Source organism: Microplitis demolitor, chromosome 7 (genome assembly GCF_026212275.2).
Source record: "Microplitis demolitor isolate Queensland-Clemson2020A chromosome 7, iyMicDemo2.1a, whole genome shotgun sequence".
Taxonomy (NCBI): domain Eukaryota; kingdom Metazoa; phylum Arthropoda; class Insecta; order Hymenoptera; family Braconidae; genus Microplitis; species Microplitis demolitor.
Window position 1 is genome coordinate 7,711,191 of NC_068551.1, and position 20,565 is coordinate 7,731,755.

Genomic DNA, 20,565 nt, shown 5'->3' on the forward strand with positions numbered 1-20,565 from the left:
AATACATTCATTCCCTTAAATTTCATGTATAATTGTAATTATTTTTCTAATTGTGATGTTAAAAGGCGATAAACATTTTTTTTTATTTAAAATTATAAATTATTTCATTGAATTTTTGTTTTCCATTCATAAAGATGACGTGATTGTAATTTGTGATTGCAATTGAGAAAGAAAATAATAAAATTCTAGTAAAAATAAAATAATTATTATTTTTTCTTAAATCTTACAATGATAAATCTTAAAAAAAAATAATAATAAGAGTTCAAAAACATAATATCTTACAAGATTTTATACACATTATCTTTGGTAGCAATTGCTAAATAAATATTGTAATTTCATATTAAAAAATAATAATCAATTTGAAAATTATAATATATAATAATTTCGAAATGAAATAGTTATTAGAAAATTAATATAATGAAAAATATTAACAATTTATTAAATAATACACATTTAATTAATACTTATTAATGTTAACCGAAGAAAACTAAACAAAAAAAATATGAAAAAAAATTTACCAGTAAAAATTTCCAATGTTAAAAAAGAAATAATTATAATTACTTTCTTTTTCATACTTTCGTTTTTTAGATTTGGATTAAATTCAGTCATTAAAAAAAAAATAATATTTGTCATAAATTATTTGTTTGAAAGTGTAACTTGTCAATTATTTAAGTCAAATATATATATATATATATATATATATATATATATATATATATATATATATATATATATTAAATAATATATAGTAATAATAACTAGACAATGAGATTATTTTGGAACACTAATTATGAAAAACCTATCGATAGTCTCATGCAATATAATACAAAATCTAATTTTGTTGTAAAAATTATTAAATCAATCTAGCCTTATCGATATCATATAGAATTAGCCTCTATATGCCACCACTATCTTCAAAAAAATATTATTTAGGTTTTTTTGTTTGCGTTAACTTTCTTTCTAAATAAACCTACATAAGAAGCAGAGTGATAGATTCAGATAAATAATTTTACAATAAATCAATAGAGATAATAATAATATAAATACATTAATAATCTTCGGTATTTCGACATTAGTAGAAAAAGAAAAAAAAAATACTTGGATTAAATTTTATCTTTGATAAGAAAAATATAATGAATTATCTTAACAAGATGAACTTTTTAGCTCATTAATATCAGCAATATTTTGTAACAATGCTGCGGCTTCGTTATTATTTGGCTGTGTTTTACTAATGTTATAGCGTTGTTTAAGAGTGCTTAATGCGGATAATAGTCTTGAATTTGATGACATCAGCCGGGTGTTTGCTGCATCCAGAGCAGCTATTTGTTGCTCTTGAGCGTCGATTACGCGCTGCTTGTACGAAAGTGCTGCAGACATTTTTTGTTGTTCGCGTCGTAATTCCTCCTCCACAGAAATCAATCTGTAGTCATATTAACAAATTTATTATTAATATTTTTAATTTATATTTTTTCTTTTTTTTTTTTTTTAAATAATACCAAGAAAGGTAAAAGACCCATTACCCATTCAGTTTTCATGGGAGTAAAATTGAACCACTTAATTAAATTTCTAAATGAAATGAAAAATCATTTTTTTTTTTTTTTATAGATTTAAATATTAAAATGAAATTTTAATTTTAAGAATAATCTTGATAACTAATTATTTATTTTATTTATTTATACTTAATTACACATGACAAATTGTAAAAATAATAATAATGTTGACTCCAAGCAAAACTTTTCAAAGAAATTCAACAAAAAAGAAATACCTTGGCCATTCATACAATTTTTCTGTTTATCAGATGGTTACAAGTACAATTTACCCAAATTCATTCAGTTCCAGTAAAATTTTCATGTCATTATTATAATTCGATTTTTAAAACTTTTTCGGCTAAAATTTATTGACTAAATTTTGTTTGACTCCTCATCGACAACAAATGTGAGTAATTTTTTCAAAAATCCATATCTCGGCGACATTGTCATTTTTTCTATTAATTAATCAAATTAGAATACGGTTATGGCAATTGAAAATAATTTATTTTTAAAAAATGAGGGTATCGTTTGAGAATGCCTTCAAAGTAAAAAATTACCTGCTGAGCGGAATTCTGAACATATTCAGTTAATTTTAATTTATAATAATTAATAAAATACTTCGATAGTCACATTATAATAAATTTACATTCACAAATAATTATTTATCAATCATTATTTGTTTTTTAAATTATAAAAACGAATTAGTCAGTTAAAATGAGCGACTAATGCTACTGATAGGGCTTAGGATCTTTTACCTTTATTATATTTATTTTTATTTTGTTGTATGTGAAAGACCTGTGAATCTATTTAAATTTGGTGTGTGAGAAATTGTAATGTTTCATATGTACATAACACGTGCAGATTTTTCATTATATATATATTTATGTATGTGAAATATATAAATTGCTGTGTCTTCCATAAATATTTATTATATTTTCTCAGAAGTGGTAAGCAGTGAAATAATTAAACAATAAAACAATACAATTGTATTATTAATTCATAAAATAAAATTTATAAGTCATCAATTATTACAAAAGTGCTGAATAAAAAACAGTAAACAAAATAGTGAATAATAAATTGAATGTGTGTATTTTTTTAATATTTTTTTTTTTTAAGATAAAAAAAATAACAAATAAGCTTATTAATAATAATTAACTCTTACACCAAGATCCAGATAAAGTCACAGTATACCAAATGCAGCAGATAGAATGCAATAGGAACACATAATAAGTTAAAAAATAATTACATTTATGCTTGAGAATAACAAAAAATTTTAATTTTCATTAGAAAGATTTTTTTTCGGGGAATTAACAGAAAAATTAACACGTAGAATCAATAGTGATTAAAAGTAACAAAAAGTTAGAATAACATATTTTTAATGAATGTAAAAAAGACAAAAATGTTCTTTCCGATACCATTAATTAACGATAAAAATAAATAGATTAATATTATTAATTGGATTAAGTAAAAATACCTGCTAATGATATTCTTCATCTTAGTATCAGGCGCATTGCCATCAATTTCGGCGTCCTCAGCAGCTCCTAATCTCGCTCGTAGTCTATCCACGCTATTTTGTAATCGTTCTATTTCCATTTCATACTGTAAACGAATATAATTATATTGTTAGTTACTTTTAAAGTTAGTTGACATCTTGAAATGAAAATTAATTACAATTATGAAAAATTAATTTTTAATGTTAAAAACATGTATAGCAGGTGTGCCGTTAACTGATACCAGCAATTTTATTCCACGTCAAGTGATCTTAGATTCAAAAAATTTTTCACTATCAAAAAATAGTTGAATGTTAAATAATAATTGTTGTCACGTTTGATAAGCTCAAAGATATAAATTATATTTATTGAATATTCCTGGCACAAAAATGAAATGCAAAAGTTAACATTTTTTTTTGTGACACAGACATTTAAAAAGTATTGAATTCACTTCTCGTAGTAGCCGATTTTTGTGTTGCAATTTTAACACAATTTTAGTGTTAAGTGTGGACCATTTTTAACACACAAATTATGTAAATTTTAACACAGGATTACACACCTTAATTCACTCACGTTAAAGCGTCTCTACACTTTTTTGATTACACTAAAATGAGTTACATTGTATACTAGTACAAAAATAATTTATTAAGGAATAATTTTCACCCAGTATTTAGTCAATTCATTATTCCATTGATTAAAAATGAATTTATGAATCTTTGAAACCACAATAACTCTTGAAAAATATAATAAATTGTCATAATTTTTTTTTTTAATTCTATATCTAACTCCTTTTTGTAATTAATAAAAAAAAACTTAAAACTGGTAATTCTAAAAAAATTAAGCTGCCATTTTTTATTTTTCTTATTATTATTAACTTTTTTTTTTTCTTTTATCAACTTCTGGCAGCAGCATAAGTATGGCAGTAGAATTAAAAAATAAAAAGTGTCATCTAAAGAAAATTTTAAATAATAAAAATAAAACTGAAAGAAAAAACCAAAAATAAAACTAATTGTTTAAAAGTTAAATAATAATTAATAATATGAATAATAATCAGTTATAATAAAAAATTTAAATATCGATAATTATCATGAGCGATTGAAATGTGCACTTTGTGATTTTTCAACATTTTTTTTTTCATTGTGTGGGATCAATTGTCTGGGATCAATTGACATGAAACCATGTAGCATTATTGTATTAATAAAACAGCTATTTAATGATTTAAATTTAAAAAAATATACCTGATCAATACTTCGATGATTACGGGATTTGTTTCGTCGATTCGGACAGTTTTCTTCTTCACTAGTGTCCGATAAATCTCTCGTCGAGTCTAAAGACAACCGTCTCATAAGTTTTGTACAACAAGTATTTTGGTTTTGTTCAACATTTCGATAATTTGGATTAGCCTGTCTCCATTGATGTTGCCCATTTCGTTGGTTATTTCTTATATTATTTGATTGTTGGGTTTGTGGCAGTGGACTTAAATCAACACCACAGACACCTTCAACGCCATTACCACCATTCCCACTGCCACCACTACCGATCTCTCTTTCTTCAGAGCTACTGCTTCCTCTTCTACCATTTCTCCCATGATTACTTTCCATATGATACACCGGATTTGCAAAAGCAAGTGGAGCAGCGTTTATAATATGAGAATTCGTATTATTACTGAGTTCAACGGGGCTAGAACTCTGACTATAAGCAGCGAAACTTTGATATCCTGAAGACGCAACATTACTCAATTGTGATATTGATATCTGTGATCCCTTTTGTGATTTAGATTCTGACACTTCATCATCAGCATACCTCAATAAATCAGAAATTTCATCGAGATTACCATTTGTACTCGCTATTGTTTTAACATTATTATTATTATTGTTATTATTATTATAATTATTATTATTTGGTTGATTGTTTATTGATAATGTGAGATTCGTAGTAGGATTAATATTTATTGGATTAGCGTTGACTGTCGTCTTAGTAATATTATTATAATTTTGTTGTATTTGATTAGCATTCTCTTCTTTATTGCATTGATTTCTGCTACTTGATCTTGATATATTATAATTATTATGATTATAATTGTCATCATGTTGATCATGACTCATCAATTTACCCGGTATATTATGGTGCCGATTTATAATACCTGTACCAGTAATTACCTGATTAGTTTGATTAACATTTATATTATAATTAGCATCTTTAAGATTATTATGACTTTCTGATCGTGTCGGACTTGTTGGATTATTCTGACAATGATTGACATTTGCGAGACTTGCACTCGTGGTTAATCGATAACCAGTACGATTTAATAACGTAGGTCTGTGTTGACGTGTAACTGGAGTTGGTGATCGCGATACAAAAGCTGGTGGTTCTAACGGATGATAGTCATCAGATGTTATTTGTAATTGTAGTTTACCATTTGTTGGAAGGTATGCATTGCGTGGGAGTGTTGCTGCTCTTATAACATTTGGTGATCTCGTTATATTTCCAGTATGTCCGAGAGTGTTGCTTTGTAATAATTCATTGCTGTCTCTTAATGTTCCATTCAATGTACTGTGATTACTTAGCGTTGATGATGCGGACACAGAAAGATTTGAATTACTGTTAACTATTGTTGGATCGTTATAACGAAAAATATTATTTTGAAGACTTGAATATCGATGGGCTGTTGATATTGGACTAGGTCTGGGTTGATCTAATGCATGGGAAATTCGATCAAGAATATCTGGTAGTTTTGATGGCGGTGATGATGGTGATGATGAAGTTGTTCCGGCAATACTTTCTCGTAAAAGTGCGTGCAATAATGAAAGTTGTTTTCCTAAATCTATATACCCATCAAATTCAAGAGAATTATTTGATGGGGCATCTTTTGATACTGGACTACTAATTAATAATAAGAAATTTTTCATCGCTGGCGCTTCACGTTCCAATATATCGTTCATAAATTCCATAAAATTTTCTTTACCCTGAAATCTTGTAAAATTAGCGAGAGTTTGTAAGCTCTTAGCCACCAGGGTAAGGTTTCTTGCTGCTTTTTCATTAGGATATTCGTGCGTTATATTGAATAACGAAGGACTTAATATGGCTGGACATAAAAATCGTAAGAAAATAGATGCAGATATTAAATTGTCTGCAATATCTTCACGTCCAAGTTCCGCTAATCTTTCGCGAAATATTCTAAAACATTCACGTAATTCTAAAGGAAAATGTGCGTGACTTGATAATATTCTACTCCATGCTAATTCAACTGCTGCACGTAAATTCTGTTGTTGTTTGTGTAATGCTGCTAATGATGATACTTTTAGAGGATCCACTTCACAGTCGCCACCATCAACAGCCCCACGAACGACAGCTCCCAGTGTTTCTTGTAGATAACGATCACCAGTTAATTTAAGATAAGCTTCCATAGCTTTTGTTGCCAGCGAATTACCACGAAAAGTCAATCTTTCATCATCGATTCGATGAATGTCCATCATTACTAAATCAGCTAAAAATTGTGGTGCCTTTTTTTCACGCTGCATTACTGCTACTAGTGCCGTAGCAATGTCTTCTTTCGCTTTAACGCCAATTACTGGTTCTAGTCTTTCACAGAGTGATGCATAATCTGTTTTTAAATACTCAAGAAATTCTTGATAAACATGAACAGGTAAAATGTCAACTGATTGAAAACGGCATTTAACACGTAATGCTGGCGGTTCTTTTAATACTCCTTTGTCACTTTGTACAGGGTACCATTTTTCAGTTAGATAACGTGACGTTACATTTTGTACGGGTATACTAACGGAACCTATCAATACATTCTTGTCTCTCTTTTTTTTTCTGTCAGCTTCTCTATACAAATTTACTTGTATTGTGTTGACTGATGGTAGATGATGAAAGTCAAAATGCTCGCCCCAAAAACATAATTCTGTTTTTAATTTTGCTGTTGTACGAGCGTATAATGTATTGTCCAAACATACTTCACAAAAGTAACGCTTTTTTGTTGGTACACCTTTAGCTTCGAGTAACCATATCTGCAGTGAATTGTCAGTTCGACGAGTTTGCTCAGCATCTGGTTGAACTGATTTTCTCAGACTGTAAATACAATTTATATATTATTTTTTTTTTTAATATTTATCAGTAGTGTATAGTTTAATTAAGGTCATTCTTACACGCCCTTCCCACACTTTTTTGAAATATTGAATGACCTCGAACTTTCATAATCATATTGAAAAATAATCAACGTAGTTATGATTTAAAAAAAAATTACTTATTGGAGTCGTTTTAAATTTTCTGCTAGGTAATTGAATATTTTTAAAAAGTGTGGGGGAGGGGGTCGAAAAATTGTCTAAAGATGCACTTAAAAAAACAAGAATAATAAAAATAGATTTATTTATTAACCTGTGTAACCATTGATCTCTTTCATGAGCCGTTCGACAACTAAAATATTTCGGTGGACCATTACTTGGTGTCACTTGAAAACAATGTGGTCTACCCAATAGACTTGGATGTAATGGTGTGACCGCTGCAAGATCCATTGATGTCACAGCTTGTCCACACAAAAGTGACTCGTGTGAACGGCAACCTCTTAGACCCGCTCCCCGCTGCTTCTGGCGCTCAAGTTTCGTCACACTTTTCGTTCTCTTCAAGGGATTCGAGCGGAACGATCGCTTAGAAAAAAAGTTCTAAAATATATAAATAGATATTATTATTCAATTGGCAATAAATATTTTCATTTTATTTTATTAATCATCTAAATTAGTAAGGTCATTCTTAGACCGTGTCCCCTCCCCCACTTTTAAAATATTTAATTATTATAAAACAATTACTGGCAATTGTTATTAATTAGCAACTAATTGATAAATAAATTTAAATAAAATCTGTATATCAAAATTACAATTCCAAATTTCAAATTTTCAAGACTAAAATTTATTTAATAAATTTCGTTGAATTCCTTATTGATAACAACTTTAAGTAAATTTTTTTAAAATATCTATATTCTAACAAAATTATATACGTTTTGTATTTCTCATCTAGTGTTTTAATTAATTTTTTTTAATTAATTAATTTAAAAGAGTCATTGGAAGTCATTGAACGCATTTAGAAAATGGGAGTGAGCAGGGGGGGGGGCAGCTCAAGATTTTCCTCAATAAGGAAAATTTCAAAAGTGAACTAAATTTTCCGAACACTATATTTATACAATTTGAACAGTTGCAGCTTGTATAATGAATCGATTGACATATTTATAGAAATTATAAATTGTTTAGTTAAACATAAGAATTTTTTGGTAAATTGGCCTTATAACGTAAAAATAAGATAACAAATGATAAAAATTAGCGCACGCGCCATTCTTCCCACAAACAGCGGCAAAAATGGAAACCTGGTACAGATCTGGTGAAAAATAGTAGATACACTACAGAGGAAGGTAAGACGTCTCAATTCGCGTCTTTGCCACGGACAATTACACTCACAGGCTGGAATATCCTAATACTTTCCTCTCTCGAAGTGTAGCATTACTAATATAATTTTTAAATTGACAATGGGATTCCTTCGGTATTAATCGGCTCTGCTCAGAACAAGCAGCCGAAAACACAATAAGTTTCTGAGATAAGTAAAAAAATTTGCCACATTCAACTACAACAATGATAAAAATAAAAAAATATCTAAGTAATTTGGTAAGGTTTTAATAAATAATTAAATTAAAAATGTATTTTGTAAATTGAATAGTGATACTGGACAGTTATGGAAGGCTGCAGTTTGCTCATTTATTATAAAAAAAAAATAATACTAAAGTAATAAATATGAATTCGCAAAGTAGTTATGATTAAAAACTATAATTTTAGTGAAAGCTATAATTATTACAAGCTACTTTCAACATTTATATTCAAAAGTATTTGATAAATAACTTCCGGATTATTTATTACGTCTCTTACATCTTTTATATTATTTTATATAATATTTTTAATATTAATATTTACCCGTGTAGAAAAATAATTTATTATGACGTTATATATGTTATTATTTTTATTTTTTCTTTTTGTTGGGTTCACACACATTTTTAAACTTTTTCATTCAATTATTCTTATTTTTTTTCTTTTCTCTAATAGTTTATGTCAATAGCCTTTAATAATATATTATCATTATCATAATATATCACATGTGAAAAAATTTTTATCACATAGTGCCTTTGTCTACTGTTAATGATAAGGATATTACGTACTACTTGACACAATTTTCCGTTATAAAAATTTAAATTAAATTATAGTAAGTTCATTTTAGTACACTGTCAAAATTTTTCCTTAAATTTAAAGGGAATTATTTGAAGTTTTTAATGAGTTCAAATCAGTTAGAAATATAAAGTATAAATTAACTTATTTACATACTTTATTTATACATTACTCCAAATTTCCAAGTCATAAAAGACATAAAAATTTAAATCACACGGTATTTTATTTTATTATCCTTCAATTATAATTTTGAAAATGTTTATAGTTCAATTCATTTTATATGATAATAATTTTAACCGAAAATTTTTTTTTGCTATGTAGAATTATTTTTTAAATTTCATTGCAAGTCTTCAATAAACTTACAATTATCAAAAACGAATTGAAAATTAAAAAAAAAAAAAAAGTTATTACTATGGATTTTAAAAATTTCTTCAATTAAAATCCAACTCGATATCTTGATTATCATATAAAGAATATTTCTTTTAATGACTCACATTTTCCTTGTATTAAAGGTTATACTTTCATTTTTTGAAATATATGAACAAATCAATAGACGGAAAAAAAATTCTGCTAGAAATTTGATACACAGAAAAAAAGATTTCTTGGCGCGAAAAGTTTTTACTCGCCCCAAGAAAAAATTTTTTTTTTCATTTCATAACGCAAAATTTTTCTTACGCCAAGATATCCTTTGTTTCTGTGGAATTTAAAATTTTTCATCACATTCCACTTATCTGATTGATATATATTATAAATTAATTAGTTTTTACTGCTAAGTTACAAAAATATATACCTAAAGCTAATCATATTTATTCAATTTTTAAAATAGGATAGTAGTAATTGTGAATCTACGAAAATTAGTAAACTATTTTGCATTGAATATATAAAAATACTAATTATTGATAATGAATTACACTTTTCACTACTTAATATTGATTTTTAATATTCTGCTTACTAATTATTGACGATAAATTTCACTTTTTGCTATTTTGCGTGAATTTTCAATATAAAATTTTTTTTATGTATGAAAATTAAAAAAAAAATTTAACAGTGTTTATTTTCTTATAAAAATTTCTATTTTAATAATGATAAAGTATATAAAAGTAATTAGATATGTATTTATATTATTTAAAAAGAAGTAAAATGGCAGTTTAAAATAACTGTGTTCAAAACGCGACGAAATCTCGGTGACGACTGCAGATGCTTGGGTACCATCTCACCTTATTCGTCTAACGAAGTCAAGGGATCCTTGGGGCTTCACTTGAGCACCGAGAGCACACCTTTGTATCGTGAACGAAAAAGAACCCCAGTCTACATCTACAATCTACATCTACATTGAGGTATATACATTAATATGTAAGAAGCACTTACATTAAAGTAGGGTATAAGGTCGATTCTACTTTTCTTTCATATGTAAAATATAAATTTAGTAAATTTTATTTCTTTATCTAACTTACACAGACGAGTGGGTACTCTGAAATGTTTCGCGTATTTTTATATATACTTTTCATCGGAGGGTTCCCATACAGTAAAAAATATTGTGTATCTGTGTTAAAAGCGGTCCGTGTTAAATTTTTTTGTGTTGATTATTTCGTTTTAAATCGACACATTTTACTGTGTTACTTAAAAATTTTGAATCGATCTATTATTTAACACTTCAAAAGCGTTACTTAGTATAAAAATTTTAATTATCAATATTTATTAAGTGTTACTTTAAAATTAACACAAAATATGTATGTCTAAAAGTCAATCGATAGTCGCAGAAGAATTATTAGAAAAATGTTAGTGAAATCAACAATTTACAAATGTCAATTCAACTTAAAAATTTTAAGTATCAATATATATTAAATTTACCATTTACTAAAAGCTGGAATTTATATCATTTTAATAAAAAAAATTTAGTGATAATTTTGAATTATTTCATCTACACGAAGATAATTTTATGGTAAAAGTTATTATCGATTTATGGTACAATTTTTAAACTGAATTCGATAGTAATAAATATCATTTACATTATTAAATATACAATCTGAATTTTAGTATCTACCAACTATATGGTAAAATCTACAACTATTTATGATAATCAGAAATTAAAACTTTAATTATCTTAACTAGTTATAACTATTTCAACATCATAATTCTTGATAACGTAATGGTATTAGTTACCATCAGTCCAAATAATAGTTACTCTCTAAACTAATAAATAATTTGAATAACGGCGTTACAGTCGGGAGCTTGTCTACATGTAATTTTCACTTTGTAAAGAATTTCACACAGATACACACACTTACGCACACGTGCACACACACGCTCGTACACATATTCATACGCACGCACACACACACTGCTATTATGTCATAATAATGTTCATCAGAAGTAATTTCTAATAACAGATATTAATTTATGGACTTTGCTGGCTACAAAAATAATATCAGCAGATACTTTAAATATTTTTAAAAATTAATGTTATAAATATATAATGGAATTGGATAAATTTGGGCAAATTGTATTTGTAATCATTTAATAAATAGCAAAATTGTATGAATGGCCAAGATATTTCTTTTTTGTTAAATGGCTCTGAAAAGTTTCGCTTAAAGTCATTATTATTATTGTTTTTGTACTTATTTTTATGATTTGTCATAATTAATTAAGTATAAAAAAATAAAATAAATAATTAATTATCAAGATTATTCTTGTATTTAAAATTTTGTTCTAATATTTAAAACTATAAAAAAATAATGATTTTTTATTTTATTTATCGATTTATATATTGAGTGACTTAATCTCTCTCCAATGAAAAGTGAGCAGGTAATGGGTCTTTTGCCTTAAATAAATATTGATTTAATCCTCAGGATAGATTTACGTAATTTAATATATTGCGGTTATTTAAAAATATTAATAATAATAATAACAATACATTAGTGATGACATGGATAATTTAATGGTATATAGCTTTGGTCGCGTGCTAATTTGATTAATTATATGTTTTGGTAATCTTTTAATCGTATTTTTCATGGTACATTTAAATTCAAGATTTAAGGATTTAGGGATCGATAACAATGTTATTGTTATGTTGAATTTACACAAAAGATTAGATCAAGCAAATAAAATCAAATATACAGTATAAGTATTAAAATTATTTTCGGATCTAATGGAGGTTGAAAAAAAAAATAATAATAATAATAAATGTTAGTCATCACGTGGTATTCTTCTATTTGTCATTTGAATTCTTGCATGTTAAATAAAATAAATCGATAATACCAATTGGTATTGTACATATGAGTATTTGTATTTCAGCTAAGATATTTATACTATTGAAGCATGCTAATATTTTTTTGTATTGTCATTTTAACATATATAGGTTGGGCTTTTGTAATACGGAGGAAAAAAAATGGGTGGAAGCAAGAGAACAAATGCCAGGTGAATCTCAGCTAGAAAACATAAGGGGAAGAGACAACATGACGGAGCGATGTGGTCTAGAAAAATAAAACTCGTTTTTGACGTTTGTCAAGCTAAAATAAACAATGACCGTTGCTTTAAATTATTCATATGGATTTAGGAATAAATTTATAAATTTTTTATTTTTGATACTGCACTTTTATATAATTAAATGATAACACTTACGACGATTCTGTTGGGAGTCACATCTAAAGGTCGTGCACCCAAAACTGGTGTCGCTGGAGCACTTCCTCTTCTGCACGCTTTCTCGTATGATGTGTCTGAAATTAATAAAAAATAAAAAATATTATTTTTAGTTTATTGAAAATAAATTATAACTTTAAAGAACTTTCATTTATGCAAATAATTGTTTTTAAATTTTCTCATGGGTTTCGCATGTTCTCACGGATAAATTTTTTTAAAAAAAGGAGAAATATTGATGATTAATAAATGTTCAATAAAATGCAAATATTTTACAAAAGAAAAATTTGGGCATCCGTTGGCCCTGCAAACAAGCCCCAAAACTTTCCGCTGTTTTCGAGCTTCTTGCTATAGCTATAGCTACAGATATACTGTTAACATTAGTATTTCGAAAACGCGAACATATAAGTTTGACCCCATCAAAAAATGACCCAACGCTCCTAAAAAAGTTTTCACTTAAAAAAAAATTGAAATTGTGGATAAAAAGTACACACTAAAAAACACATGAAAGAAAAACATACATCATAAATATACCAATCGCAACATTATCTATTAAAAAAAAAAAATAAATGATAAAAAATGTTTTGAGGTGACAATTTTTATTATTTATTATTTATTTCTTTTTCAACAAAAGATTTAACAGCGGAACTAATATAAGTACATAACGATATAAATGAACGTTTGTATATTTAATTTTTAATTCAATTTAAAGATATAAAAAAAAAAAAATAATAATAATAAAACATTGACTTTTTTTACTGATCTAAAATTATCTTCCCAAATTGTTGACAGGCGTAAATTGAACAATAAATCATGTAAAAGTTTAATAACAAGCAAAGAGGATGCTATTAAATCCCACAAACAAATAAAATAATATACCGGAAAAGTATCATCCATCTTATATCCTGGCACATACAACACCATAAACTCTCTTGATGCCTCTTAGCGATGCATTTTCTCTTTCTTCTCAACTTGTCTTATTCCAGTTTGTTCTCGCTTTACTTGTGCATGCTTACGAATACTAATTGAAGCTAATAACCATAACTTAAATATTTTTTTAAACAGTTAATCGCAGTGATTTTGCTCGAGATCTTTTTGTTCGATACAAAGTAATCTCAAGTCAAAGAAAAACGAGGAGAATAAAAAAAATTATTAAAAATTAAAATTGCAGCTGCAGTAATAAGAGAATAAATCGATATTATTTATAATATATCTAAAGAAGAAAAACGTTTTTACTTTGTATGGCGCCTCAAGTTTTATAATGATATTTGGTCCATCAAGAATAATCCCCTATAGAGTAGTGGCACGCCCGATACTGCATTTGAATCGCAATTGAAATGAAATAAAATAAAAACGAGCGCCACACGACTCAATACTTACTACTGCTATTAATACTTTATGCCGGCTGGCATTTTATTTGCTCACATCCCTCCTCCTATTGTTCAATAGCTGGTCAACGGTTACTAATGATCGCTATGCTACTCTATTCAAATTCCGCAGCACGTGATCATACCACTTGAATTGAAATTTTATAACTGTAACTATATTTCGAGATTCAATTCCAGTAATTGCACATCGCATTTAACGATAAAAAAAAATATCAATGAATGCATAATAATATAAAGAACAATGAGCACAAGGTTATGGAGTATCATATTGCTCGAGCATATGAATATGAATGTCTAAATTGCTAGATAAAATAGGTTATTATGAAATAGGTAATACTTTTATTTAATTTAATTAAAAATTTTTTTATACTTTTTTTCTTGCACGACTTTTTTAATTTTTTAAAATGTTTGCAGTTCAATTCTACATGTACTCTTATTTGAATGCTTTTAAAGCAAATGGACTAAGAATATGCATTTTCAGAAGTACTTTCAATTGTATAGAGAGCATAAAAAGAACACCTAATCTACATCGAAGCGAGAGCATTTGTTCGTTTCAACAAGTCAACCGCTTAACTGATGCTATTGCTCTGAAGCATTCATGCGGATTCAAGCGGTATTAATACCTTACAACTGTCAACGCGATACCCATTATCACCATTAAATTTTAGCCCTCACATTGTTGGGATATTCATTTATACATATGACTTTTAAAAGTTCTTTCCTCTTTGTTCATTAATTTTTTCTTTTCATTTTATTTTAATACATACATGTAAAAAGAAAATGCAATAGTGGGTAGTAATAGAATTTATAATAAACAAAATAAATGCTTTGTTTTCAAAGCGACACATTAGAGTTTATTCAATTCGTCAATTCTAATAAACACCAGATAAAATAATCTTATATATATGTATATTTTTTTCTTAGGGCAATTGCTACTACATGTAGAGAAATTTATGGTAACCGTTCCTAGTACGTTTATGAAATATCCCATACCGCTATGGTAATAATTAATTGGAATTATGGGATGTAGGCTTATACTTTCTGGGAAAAGTTCCCATAAGCATAGAACAATTCCCATCATTATGGTAACAGTTTCCATATTGCATGTGATAAAATTATGGTAATGACTACCATACTCATAGGAATAGTTCCCATAAGCAAATAGGAACCAATCTTATAACCACATTGTAACGGTTCCTAAGTACATATGGGAATAAACCCTATATATTCCCATAATATTATGGTAACCATTGCCATAACATTATGGTAGCCATTACCGTAGTTACATAATAACGATTACCATACTTCCATAGGAACTATTCTGATACCATATAGGAATTGTACCCATATTTATAGGAATGATTAGCATTATATATATATATATATATATGTGCCATTCCTATAATTGACATTTCAAAAAAACCGGTTACCATGCGTTATGGGAACCATTCCCATAATATATTGCAATTGTTACCATAAATTTCTCTCCGGGTACAAACAGGATATCCTGATAAAATTCGTAAAATTTCGAAATTTTTGTGTGTTCGTCAAAATTCATAGGTCAGAGTAAAATTTTCAGAAGATTTTCTTGATATTTGCCGTAGCAAAAAAAAAAAAAAAAAAAATAAACACTTGATTTTTTAAATATTTTATGAATTTTCAAAATTCTTAAGCGAACTCTTAGTCTTAAATTTTTGAGCTGAAGCTTGACGAATTTTTTTTTTTTATTTTACCATACAACTTTTCAATGGGTGAAAGCGAAATAGTATGTTACACACCTAGAGAGGAAAGTAGAACACTCCAACTCGCGTGTATAATTGCCTACACGAGGCGAAGGAAAACACGCGGATTGGGACTTCCTATCTTCCTCCGTGATATGTATACGATTTTTCACCAGATCTGTACCAGGAGGTTTAAATTTTTGCCGCTGTTTGTGGCAAGAATGGCGCATGCGCTAATTTTTGAAATTCATTTTCTCATAATAGAAATAAACAACTTTCTTCCCTCTAAACAGGGGAGGAATTCAAACTTTTGGTGCAGATATGGTGAAAAATAAAATCTTAATTTTTTTTGAGCCACCCTAATATATATATAGGGGAAGGGGGGGGGGCAAATGGGCCCCTAAAATTTTGAGTGCCTCGAATGATTTGGAGGCGAATGGATCCCCAAAACTTTAGGGGCCCATTTTGACCCCCCCCCCCTCTTCCTTTATATAGACATTTTTCTAGAAGAGAATATAATGTAGACTATGTTACATTACGCGAATGGTTTATAGGTTTCAGTTGTCTAAGGCGTGTTATATTAAGTTTAGTTAAAATGACTTGCTCGATACGCTTGCTAGTAGTATATTGTCCATAATAATATTTATAGCTAGAGGATGACCGAACACGATTTACGGCGACGCAGTGTATTATATGTTACTACGTCCAGACTGGATTATAGAATATACCACCACCGAACCTGGTGCTTTCATATACGCATAGCGACATTGCCATTTTATTTATTGTCGAATATAGTTGACATTAATGTCGATTCATGAGGTAAATTTACCAAACTAACGCACAAGAGGGAAACTGATAAAATGTATATATTTAACATATGAAAATAATTTACAGTAGGCGTGACCATTTTATAATATTCACACCACCAATATTTCTATTGTATTTTATAATATATTACACATAGATACTTTTAGTATTTGGGAACAATAAATCATATAATGGTATTTTATATATATCATGAGGAAATGTTTCATTAGATATGGTAATAGTTGTAACAACTAACAGTTACTGTTGTATATAGTATGAAAACAATCATTTCAAAAGCATTTTATTCATTTATATATCATGCGTTCTCTGGCGGAACTACTGCCTCCGGTTTAGTTATACTGCACTCTGAAATGAAGGCCGATTTAAACGTAAAGTTATGCAAGAAGCGTGGGATAGTTGTACAGAAGCGAATATAAACTAGTAATTATTATAGGTTGTTGTTGTTGTTATTTTTTGTTAGTAAAGATCAATTTAGTTCAATACATAGTTCGCAAAATAAATATTCATTACTCAGTTAATTTCTTTATTAACAAAATATATAAAAATTAATTTTCAACATAATATCACACAAAACAAACAATTTTATATTTTACCGGGAAAATTTTTAAATATTTTCTCATCATTGTAAAAGTCATGACAAGAAATAAATGAATTAAAAAGCAAATTTTGGAAACTTTGATAATAAGAAACCACTTTTTACCATGCAGAATTATGTATTTTATACAAAATGATCTTACATGACATTTCATAAACTTTACGCAATATATTAAAATTTGTAAAATGTCATAAATTAACATTTATATAATTTTAATTTAATTAAAAATAAATAAAAAATGTATGCTATATTTTCGTCATAAAATCAGTATTATTACAAAGTCGCAATTTTAGCCCGGATTTCACACTATTTTTAGGTTTTTCCTTTCATTTCATCTTCAAAACAGTAGAGTGAGCCTCATCTCGTCCTCAATGAAGTTTACTGACCCTCATTTCATACTGAAAAACCCAACCCTACTCAACTGAACTTCATTTAAACTCACAAACCTGATATGAACTTTATTTGACCTCAAAGAACTCAGGCACTATATTTTAAATAATGAAATGTATTATTCTTTCTACGTACTTTCCTAGTTATTGGGTGTAACCCGAGCAAAGTCTAAGAATTTGTAAGGTTATATACAATTTCCACCTCAATTGACCCCGCACAACCTCACTAAAGTTGGTGATTTGAGGTTAAGGCGATCGCCAAAATTTCGACGGATATAGTTTTTAAAATAGTTTATAGTAGTAACTGTGAACCTACAAAAATTAGTAAACTATACTTTGCATTAAATACATAAGAATACTATTGGTTGATAATATATTCTACTTTTTACTATGATTTGGTTTTCTTCCGTGCATGTACGTATATATGTATTTTTTTTCACCAATTTCAATACAGTTAAAAAAAACTCTGAAATAATAAAATAATATTTTTATTACTTAAATATAACCCATAAAAAATTGCATGTATACTAAAATTTTGATGACTGAAAAACTGTATACGCCTTTTTCAGTTTCAAACAATTTACAAAAAGAATACATACATATATACCATTGAGAAAGTAAGATTTTATGAGAAAATAACGTTTTTTCTTAAACATTATAAAATTCTCAACTTAAGAATAGTTGGCCATAGAATAATCATCAAGTAACGGTTTTTTTTTCTTTTTTTTCAGAATTTCATCAGCTACGGAAAAAAAAACATTCCTTTCTCTAAATTTTCTGGTTGCAACTGTTTTTCTCAGATATTTATAGTGAAAGCTCATTATTTGTTATCATTTATTAGGAGAATTTTAAAACATAAAATATAAAGTTAGTTAATTAAATTGCTATTTATGCTACACAAGTAAAATTAATGTTTAATTTACACTGATGTGTATTTCCAATGACTTTTCCGCGAATATAAATTTAATAGTCTTTGTTTCGGAACCCTATATGCTCGAATGTGCATTTAGATTTTATCAAGGAGTATGTATGTAATTCACCATATGCAGGGAATATTAAAGAAAATCGAGGATAATTGGAGCGATTCAGGGCACGCGACTTAAACAGTAACAGCAGATGCTTCTTGAGTACTCGTGCATACTTGTCGAAAATGAGATGACCATCCATGGCCATGAAAGAAACACACGCAGGTGGCGCAGATGCTAGAGTACAAAACGTAATGAATATCTACAATATCATATATATAAGTATAACAAAATACTTTTAACACTTTATGCATATATAATATAATATATGTTATATATGTCCATATTATAGTTGCTTTTATATTCCCTCTTCAACTCTTCATTCGTTCCAGTATGAGCACGCGACCGCAATCTAACCGCGAAATATGTCAGGCGTTGGACAAATATCACTTGTTTATTATTATTATTATTATTATTGAACTAATAAGCAAAATGCTCAAGACCAGCATAGGACACAAGATCTCTTAGACTTATACTTGTTAGTCTGTACTGCATATAAGCCCACGGAAATGAGAGCAAACTAATTCTCATACGCTTTCCCTTGTATATAAATTACAAATTTAATCTTTAGATTTTCTATTTGAATATCATATTTTTTAATGATTTTAATTATAGTCCACATACGACTAATATATTTTTTTATTTTCATTATCTGTGTAACTATAAATAGCGTACTTATGTTAACACTTTAGCAGTACAGTGTGCATGAAATGTAGGATTTAACTTTAGTGAATTAGTGAAAAATTTTTAAACGAGAGTAAATTGACACTCCCAACTTTTCATGCTTAAGTTGTGCGAAATTCTAGATTAATTGATATCAATTTAATAATTATACAATAATAATCGATCTCAGATAGTGAAAATTTAATAAGTCAAATATTAAAATAACTTAGATCTAATTAAAATGATCTAAATATTTGATTAAATAAAATTAACTTTTGTAAAAACAATATCTTATTAAGTAGTGAATCTCTAAAACTTTGTACATTATTAAATTCACTCTTAAGTTAAAGAATAAGTTTCTCGACAGAAGATTCAAAAAAAATGTTGGAAAATCGAAAAGTACACCTCAATCGCTTATGATAATTATTAATATTTTATTTTTTTATTATTTAATTATTTTATCAATTTTTTGACATTATTAATTATTATTTAACTTTTCAATAATTAATTTTATTTTTAGCTTTTTCTTTTAGTTTCAAAATAATAATAAATGCAAAACAATAATAATAAAAATAAAAAATGGCAGCTTAATTTTTTATGAATTACCGGTTTTTTTTTATAAATTCCAATTAAACAAAAAGAAGTTAAATAGTTATTTTCAAAAGGGTTCTTGCCACAAAAGATACAGAACTAATAGAAAAAAAATTATGCTAATTTATTATATTTATCAAAAGTTATCGTGGTTTCGAATATTCATACAAGACCATTGACAGCAATGGTTTCTTGGATTAGAATAATTGATTTCAAATCAATGGAATAATTAATCTACTTAATACCGGGTCGAAGTTATTCCTTAATAAATAATCTTTGTATTAGTATACAATTTAACTCGTTTTAATGTAATAAAAAAAGTGTAGGAATGATTTAGCGTGAATGAATTAGTCGAAAAAATAATTTCAATCGTAAGGTACACACCGCGTTCGCGCTTGAGGTGTATATAAAAGAAAACAAATCAGTATATTTCGAGCTGAGTTCAGATGTCGTCTAAGGAAATGATTTTGAATGGAATTTTTTAATTTTCGGACAAAAAATATT

At 27.6% G+C, this 20,565-nt stretch overlaps 1 protein-coding gene across 8 annotated transcripts in view; it reads right to left on the minus strand.

The window, feature by feature from the left end:
* Positions 1 to 769: 769 nt before the first annotated feature.
* The window catches only part of LOC103575801 (ras GTPase-activating protein raskol), a 76,763-nt gene continuing 56,967 nt past the window's right edge, over positions 770 to 20,565 (minus strand). For all 8 annotated transcript variants that reach the window (XM_053740902.1, XM_053740899.1, XM_053740900.1 and 5 more), the window contains 5 exons: positions 12,847 to 12,941; positions 7,400 to 7,683; positions 4,258 to 7,093; positions 3,004 to 3,128; positions 770 to 1,420 (listed from right to left, as the gene is read on the minus strand). In XM_053740902.1, the coding sequence (XP_053596877.1) occupies positions 1,144 to 1,420; positions 3,004 to 3,128; positions 4,258 to 7,093; positions 7,400 to 7,683; positions 12,847 to 12,941 (3,617 nt within the window). In that variant the 3' untranslated portion in view covers positions 770 to 1,143. The remainder of the gene's footprint in view (positions 1,421 to 3,003; positions 3,129 to 4,257; positions 7,094 to 7,399; positions 7,684 to 12,846; positions 12,942 to 20,565) is intronic.